This window comes from Panthera onca, chromosome F1 (genome assembly GCF_046562875.1).
Source record: "Panthera onca isolate mPanOnc1 chromosome F1, mPanOnc1 haplotype 2, whole genome shotgun sequence".
Classification (NCBI taxonomy): Eukaryota; Metazoa; Chordata; class Mammalia; order Carnivora; family Felidae; genus Panthera; species Panthera onca.
The window spans coordinates 71870961-71878393 of NC_138355.1; the positions used below are offsets into that span (position 1 = coordinate 71870961).

At 53.6% G+C, this 7433-nt stretch overlaps 1 protein-coding gene across 2 annotated transcripts; it reads left to right on the forward strand.

The window, feature by feature from the left end:
* Nucleotides 1-500: 500 nt before the first annotated feature.
* S100A6 (S100 calcium binding protein A6) lies at nt 501-1808 on the forward strand. Of its 2 annotated transcripts, none has more exons than XM_081792001.1 (3): nt 501-704; nt 1101-1259; nt 1585-1808. In XM_081792001.1, exons 1-3 carry the CDS (start codon nt 516-518, stop codon nt 1717-1719), a joined length of 483 nt encoding a protein of 160 aa, XP_081648127.1. In that variant the 5' UTR covers nt 501-515; the 3' UTR covers nt 1720-1808. The 2 variants fall into 2 exon arrangements, with proteins under 2 accessions (XP_081648127.1, XP_081648128.1); XM_081792002.1 differs by having other exon boundaries at nt 694-718.
* Nucleotides 1809-7433: the final 5625 nt, after the last annotated feature.

Genomic DNA, 7433 nt, shown 5'->3' on the forward strand with positions numbered 1-7433 from the left:
GGTCCAGTGCTTTCTGCTGTCCCCACTTCCCTTTATGAAAGTCCTTTCTCAGGAGAAGATCCGGAAACCTTTTCACTGGAGCGTAAATAACTAAGGCCAGGGCCAGTGTGCACACAAAGGCGGGTGGGGGGTGGGTACTACAGGTGGGATTCCAGGTGGGGGGGCGCGGAGGTGCGGAGGGCGCGGGGGCGCGGGGCTGCGGGGCTGAGGGGGTGCGGGCTGAGGGCTGGGGAGGAAGAAGGGTTGTGAGAGTGGTGCTGGGAGTTTTGCCGAGGCGTGGGCGCTGTAGATACCTTTAAATCGAATCCCGCAGACCCCTGGCTGCCCCCCTCCTTCATCTAGGGCTGATCCTGAACACCGTCTGGGGACCCCAGCCCCCTGCCCCGGGGGCTCGATGTCCCTGGATGCAGCGACCTCCCGTAGGATTCCCGTTCTTCCACCGGCTCTTCCAGCCCCGGAACCCGGAACAGCCCCGGGCAGGAGGGGGGCCCCCCGGGGGTGTGTGGTGTAGACGGATGGCGCCCGGCGAGCCTCGGCGGAAGGGTGGGGTGGGGGCGGGGCTGGCCTGGGGAGGGGGGCGTGACCGGGGGGGGGTGCCCGGGGCCCCGGGGGTGGGCTCTGGCCCGCCCGGCCTCCGCTCCCCGGCCGCTAAAAGGCGCTCTGGACACCGCCCCGCTGGTCGCTCGACGCTCTCCGGCCGCGCGGTGAGTGCCCTGGGGTGAGTCCGGCCCGGAGCCGGCGGGCGGCTTCCCCGAGTGCGCCCCAGGCTGCAGGCGGGTGCGCCCCGGGAGCGTCGGCACCGCGTGTGTGCTGCCCCCCAGCCCCCTTCTCCCCAACTTGCGGGACCCCTGGAGGCCGGGTCTCAGCTGGTGCCCCGTTTGCGCCCCGACTACCTCTCCTCCAGGACTGAGGTCCGCCTTTCCCAGCCTCCCCCCAACCGCTCCCCAACCCCCCCCCCCCCCCCCCCCCCCCCCCCCCCGCCCTGGGCTGGCTCCTGACTCCTGGGCGGCTGGGCAAGGCAGTCCCAGGCGGGATGGTGGGGGCCGAGCTCTGGGGTATGTGGGAGGGTGGGAAGGCCCTGACCAGCCTCTCCACCCCAGCTCCCAGCCCAGCACCCAGCCATGGCATGCCCTCTGGATCAGGCCATCGGCCTCCTCGTGGCCATCTTCCACAAGTACTCGGGCAGGGAAGGCGACAAGAACACCCTGAGCAAGAAGGAGCTGAAGGAGCTTATCCAGAAAGAGCTCACCATTGGCCCGGTGAGTGTCCCCCCCCCCCCCCCCCCCCCGGGCCCCAGAAGCAGGATCAGGAGAAGGGGAGGTGCCGTGCCATGGGACTCACAGGTATCCACGTCCTGGGGCCCAAGTCGCATACCTGACCGGGACGGTTGGTCAGTCCCCCTACGCAGCCCCGTGCTCGCTGTCCCTGAGTAACTCTGCAGGAGCGAGCAGTACGAGCAGTACAGCCAAGTGACCCCGAGGTGGACAAGCCAGCACAGGGCCACTTGTGTGAGGGAGGGGGAAAGGGAAAGAACCCAGGGCTCTCACCATTGTTGAGTCTGGATTTCCCATTCTAACGTGTTAGAAACTGCAGGATGCTGAAATCGCAAAGCTGATGGACGACCTTGACCGGAACAAGGACCAGGAGGTGAACTTCCAGGAATATGTCACCTTCCTGGGGGCCTTGGCTTTGATCTACAATGATGCCCTCAAGGGCTGAAAATAAATCAGGAAGGTGGAGACACCCTCTGTCGTCCTAAGTCAAATCCAGTGGTGGGTAATTGTTCAATAAATACCTTTTTTGGTCAAGTTTTCCTCTGTCCTGGCTTCCCAGTGATTTGTTCCCCTCGGTGCTGCACCAGCCATCATAGGGTTTGCTCATGGTCACCTCTATGAGTGACTCAGCGATGTCCCCTGCCTGGGGCCACCCTAACAAGGCCACTACTAACTCATAAGGTGCCTTTACATCAATTAGAAAAGGGTTTCACTCGGGGCGAAGACATCTTAAGCAAGTCCCCAGTTAGAGGGTCCCCAGCAGAGGGGGTTCTGGGATGGGAGTGCCGAAGGAGATGGTTCCTGAGCCAGGCTGTGCTAGGTCCAAAGTGGGGCAGACATAGTCTGGCCGGGGTCCCTGAACACAAAGCTCTGTTTTGTTCTGAGTGTGCTGAGAGGAGAAGGGCCGTGGGGTTGGACCCATCCACTTTCTCACCACGGTGAGACGGAGCAGAGGGCACATCTGGCCCAAAGCTTGGCTGGAGAGTGTTCTGAGGCCCTGGAGGACACTGTATGGCTGAGTCCACAGCAGCTGCCCGTGGCCCAGTCAGAGCTGGGGGGCCTACTTTAGGAGTCTGTCCCTGTATTTAGGTACAGGGTCCTTTGTGTTGGGGGTGGTGATCTGAGGAGCAGGTACCTGCACAGACAAATCAAGGGGTGCTCAAGAAGGGAGCAGGGTGGGGGTGCTCACGAAGGAGGCAGGGTGGCGTGCTCACTAAGGGGGCAGAGTGAGGGGTGCTCACCAAGGGAGCAGGGTGGGGTGCTCACGAAGGGGGCAGGGCGGGGTGCTCACCAAGGGGGCAGGGCGGGGTGCTCACCAAGGGGGCACGGTGGGGTGCTCACCAAGGGGGCAGGGTGAGGGGTGCTCACCAAGGGGGCAGAGTGAGGGGTGCTCACGAAGGGGGCAGGGCAGGGTGTTCACGAAGGGGGCAGGGTGAGGGGTGCTCACCAAGGGGGCACGGTGGGGTGCTCACCAAGGGGGCACAGTGGGGTGCTCACGAAGGGGGCAGGGTGAGGTGCTCACCAAGGAGGCAGAGTGAGGGGTGCTCACCAAGGGGGCAGAGTGAGGGGTGCTCACCAAGGGGGCACGGTGGGGTGCTCACCAAGGGGGCAGGGTGAGGGGTGCTCACCAAGGGGGCAGAGTGAGGGGTGGTCACCAAGGGGGCAGGGCGGGGTGCTTACGAAGGGGGCAGGGTGAGGGGTGCTCACCAAGGGGGCAGAGTGAGGGGTGCTCACGAAGGGGGCAGGGCAGGGTGCTCACGAAGGGGGCAGGGTGAGGTGCTCACCAAGGGGGCAGGGCGGGGTGCTCACCAAGGGGGCAGGGCGGGGGTCCCTGGGGGTGGGCCAACTGCAGGTTCAAGTCTTTCAGTCAATACTGAGCTGGCCCATCCCTGCAGCCTCAGCATTATGACTCACCCTTGGAAGGCAGCCTGGCTCTCAGCCCCGTCAGGGAGGGTGACTAACTGAATGATTGAGTCCATTGTTTGCATTTGTGTTTTCAGGGTTGGGGTTCGGGGTGAACTGTGTCTCAGTCACTGTGCTCAGCCCTCCAGGCCTAGTCTGAGCCAGGCCAGCCCCTCTGTTTTGGGCACCTCAGAGGGGGGCCATGTTCTCCTTCCTCTGTCTCTTCCCCACTTCCCTGGGGGCCCAACTTAGTGGAGTTGTCTTCCTTCTCTGTGGGGAAGCGAAGAGGGCAACTAGCCCCTCCTCTCATCGTCTCTCCTGCCTCCAGGGAGTAGGAAGTGACACTGGTGGGAGCAGGAGAGACCCAGGGTCCCCGAGCTCCCTGAGCTCTGGGTCTGCAGGGCGTCGTCCAAGCCTTGCTTGGCTCTATTCAACTCCCTCTGGAGAAGCACCTTCCCCACCCACAGTGGCTGCCAAGTGGTGGAGCCCGCGCCCTCGTGTGGGCAGAGAGCAGGGTGCTGGGCGAAGGTGGGATCGGTCTTCTTGAGCCCCGGGGAGGGCGCGGGGGGATGGACCCCACAGCTCTGGCCCTCATGGAGCCCTTCTTATGAGGAGGGAGATGGGACTTGGCTGCCCAGGGAATGTCAGCAGGGGATCTCTTGGCCCCAGCAACTGATTCCCACATAAAGCCCCTCGACTTTGTCTAAGACGAGCCTGCGCGAGTCAAGGAAAGAAAGGCGACAAATAGAATTTGAACCCCGCACCTCCTCTTCCCTCTTTCAGGGGAAGACTTGGTGCAAAGAGGGAGGAGGAGCTGCTCAGGCCAGGCTCAGCCCCGCGTTTCCGGAGAGCCCTAGTGGCTGGAGGGCCAAGAGGGGGAACACAGCCCACCTGCTAGATCAACAGCATATGGCCCCCAGCTTCTGCTTCTCCACGGTAGTGGAGGGAATGGGCACGTGGATTTAAAAAATAAAACAAACCCCAAGTAAATCGCAAAACTTTTTGTTAGCTTTAAGGGTGATTAAAAAAAATTTTTTTTAAATGTTTAATTATTTTTGAGAGAGAGAGAGAGCACAAGCAGAGAAGGGGCAGAGAGAGAGGCAGACACAGAATCCGAAGCAGGCTCCAGGCTCCAGGCTGTCAGCACAGAGCCCCATGCGGGGCTCCGGCCTCGAACTCACAAGCTGTGAGATCAGACGTCCTGCCGACTGAGCCGCCTAGGCACCCCAATTTTTTTTTAAGATTTCATTTTTAAGTAATCTTTACCCCCAACTTGGGGCTCAAACTCAACCCTGAGATGAACAGTCTCACACTCTACCGTCTGAACCAGCCATGCACCTGAGGGTATGATTTTAAAGGTTTTTAGGGGCCCCTGGGTGGCTCAGTCAAGCATCCGACTTCGGCTCAGGTCATGATCTCACAGTTCCGTTCGTGGATCAGAGCCCGACGTGGGGCTCTGTGTTGACAGCTCACAGCCTGGAGCCTGCTTCAGATTCTGTGTCTCCCTCTCTCCCTGCTCATGCTCTGTCTGTCTCTGTCTCAAAAATAAGTAAACATTAAAAAAATTTTTAAAGGTTTTTTTCGGGGGGGGGGATGGTGGTGGGAGGAAGCAGTATTTCTAAAGGAATCTGGTAGGTGAAGACATTAAACGTGGATTCGGGGGTGGAAATGAGCACGGACTGCTCATTTTTATCTTGTTTGCCTTTAATTGACGTAAAATTGAAGTAAGCCCTGTGTGCTCACTCGGTGGTGTGGGCGTCTGGGCTTAGAGGAGAGGGAGACGTTCAGAAGTGAGCCGGGGGCTTCATTCATACTCTGTCCCTTTGCTGAGGCTGATCTGGGAAGTCCAGTTCACCTGCAGGTGGGACGGTGGGAGTGGCTGTGACCCCATTCCCGTAGCTGAGGCTCTTTCCCCCGTGGATGACCCCCTTCGTCCTAGTCCTCCTGACACCCTGAAGCTGAAACCACAGGGCAGCCCATTTTGTAAGCTGGGACGGGGCCAGGAAGAGGGTGCAGAACTGAGTCACAGGACGTAGCTCTGTTCCCTGTCCAACAAATCTGAAATTGTTAAAGATAATGCCACTTTACATTTGTGTAGCACTTTTACTTTTATAAGACACTTTTGTATCCGTTGTCTTTTGTGAGCCTCAGGTTTGTGTGTAGTATGTATTGTTAGCCCCATTTAATGAGTGAAAAGACTAAGTTACAGGTAACTAAGAGCCTCTACCTGGGGGTGCGGTCAGAGCTTGGCCGTCCCCCTCCCCTCAGTTCACTAGTGTGCATTTTATCATGACGTAGTTTGGCCATTTTTGCTTCATCTTTTTCTTTTACATGTTTTAATTGTGTACAAAATGATCTATGGAACACATCTAAGAAATAAGAATCGTGCACAAAACCCTTGAGTTTAAGAAATGAATGTTACTTTTACTTTGCAATCCCCTGGATAGCCTTCCCCATCTCATCTCCCTCCCTTCCAGTGGAACCACCGTCTCGTCATTGTGTTTATCATTTCTTCTTTCTTCAATAATAATTTTTGCTCCTGGGGCACCTGGGTGGCTCAGTCAGTTAAGCATCCAACTCTTGATTTCTGCTCAGGTCATGATCTTGCAGTGCACGGGATTGAGTCCCAAGTTGGGCTCTGTGCAGACAGTGAAGAGCCTGCTTGGGGTTCTCTCTCTCCCTCTCTCTCTGTCCCTCCCCTGCTCACGTTCCTGTGTGTGAGAGTGCACTTGCAGTCTCTCTCAAAGCAAATAAACATTAAACAAGAGAAGTGTTTAAAAAATATTTTTGCTACTAATATTTTAGTATTAAATACTAAATATTTAATCTTCTGTTCCAGAAAAATGTATTAAAAATTCCATCTGTTCATCACTCTGTAATGTTCGTTGTGTAGTAAATGTAGGAGAGTCTGTTTTCAAGCTCTCTTTTCTGTTCCATTGATTGCTCTACTTCTATGCCAATGCCACTCCATCTTTAAAAAATTTTTATATTTCTGTAATAATCCTTGACACGTGGTGAGGCAAATCTTTCACCGTGCTCTTCATTTTCAGGGATATCTCTGCTATTCTCTAATTAATTAATTAATTAATTAATTAATTTTTGGATTCTACTCCTTCTGTCTTTATTTTCCAGAAGGAAACTGTCCTCAATCTTCTAGTCCATTAAAAACCTGCCATGTGTGATTGTGTCATCCTTGATGATCTTCCCTGCAGATGACACAAATGGCCGCACATTGCTTCAGTCCACTGGACAGTGTTCAGGAGCATGTGATGCCATGGGCCACTCTCTTTTGCACATCACACATTACTGGCTTGGTTTGCAACACACTGCAGGCTCTGGTGTTTCTTGGTCCTCTACTTTAAAATATACACGTCAGTGTGATCTTGTTAAGTCCCACAGAACAACTTGTTGGGGTTCTGTTTGACATTGTGTAGATTCTGTGGATCAGCCTGTGGAGAATGTTGAATCTTCCAATCCATGAACATGGTTCACCTCTCTATTTATTTAGATCTTTAATGTCTTTGAATAGCATGTGATCATTCTCACCAATGCACACTTAATTGTACAATTTATTGACATTGTTGCAAATGGCATGTTTTAAAAAAATGTTTGTTTTTGTTATTGCTATAGAAATGTAATTGAGTTTCTACATGCTTAAATATAAAACAAAACAAAACTTACCATTTTAACCATTTTCAAGTGTTCAGTTTTGTAGTGTTAGGTGTGTTCACGTTGTTGGGCAACAGATCTCCATATCTCTTTCATCTTGCAGAACTGAAATTCCACATCCATTAAACAACAACTCCCCATTTTCTACTCCTCACCTGGTCTCTGGCTCCAGCATGCTGCTTTCTCTTTCAATGAATTTGACTGCTTTAGATAATTCATGTAAGTGGAGTTATACAGTATTATCTTTTTTGGTGACTGCCTTATTTCACTTAACATAATGTCTCCAAGGTTCATTCATATATAACATGTGACAAGATTTCTTTCCTTTTTGTTATTGAGTTTTGTATTGATTTTATATTCACAAACTTTGCTAAAGTTGTATTATTTCTAATAATTTAGAATCTTTTGGGTTTTCTTTAGAGCCAATTATTTCAATCTGCAAATCAAAATTTCCCTTTTTCTTTTATAATACATATGACTTTTATTTATTTTTCTTTCCTATTGCTTTGGCAAGGACCTCTTGTATTTTGTTAGTACCTTGTTAAATAGCAGTGTTGGTGGATACACCTTTTTGTTTCTAATCCTAAA

Coding starts and splice junctions, on each gene's coding strand:
- S100A6 (XM_081792001.1), top strand. CDS start 516: ATGGCGCCCGGCGAGCCTCGGCGGAAGGGTGGGGTGGGGGCGGGGCTG. Junction 705..1,100: donor CGACGCTCTCCGGCCGCGCG/GTGAGTGCCCTG, acceptor TCTCCACCCCAG/CTCCCAGCCCAGCACCCAGC. Junction 1,260..1,584: donor AAGAGCTCACCATTGGCCCG/GTGAGTGTCCCC, acceptor CTAACGTGTTAG/AAACTGCAGGATGCTGAAAT.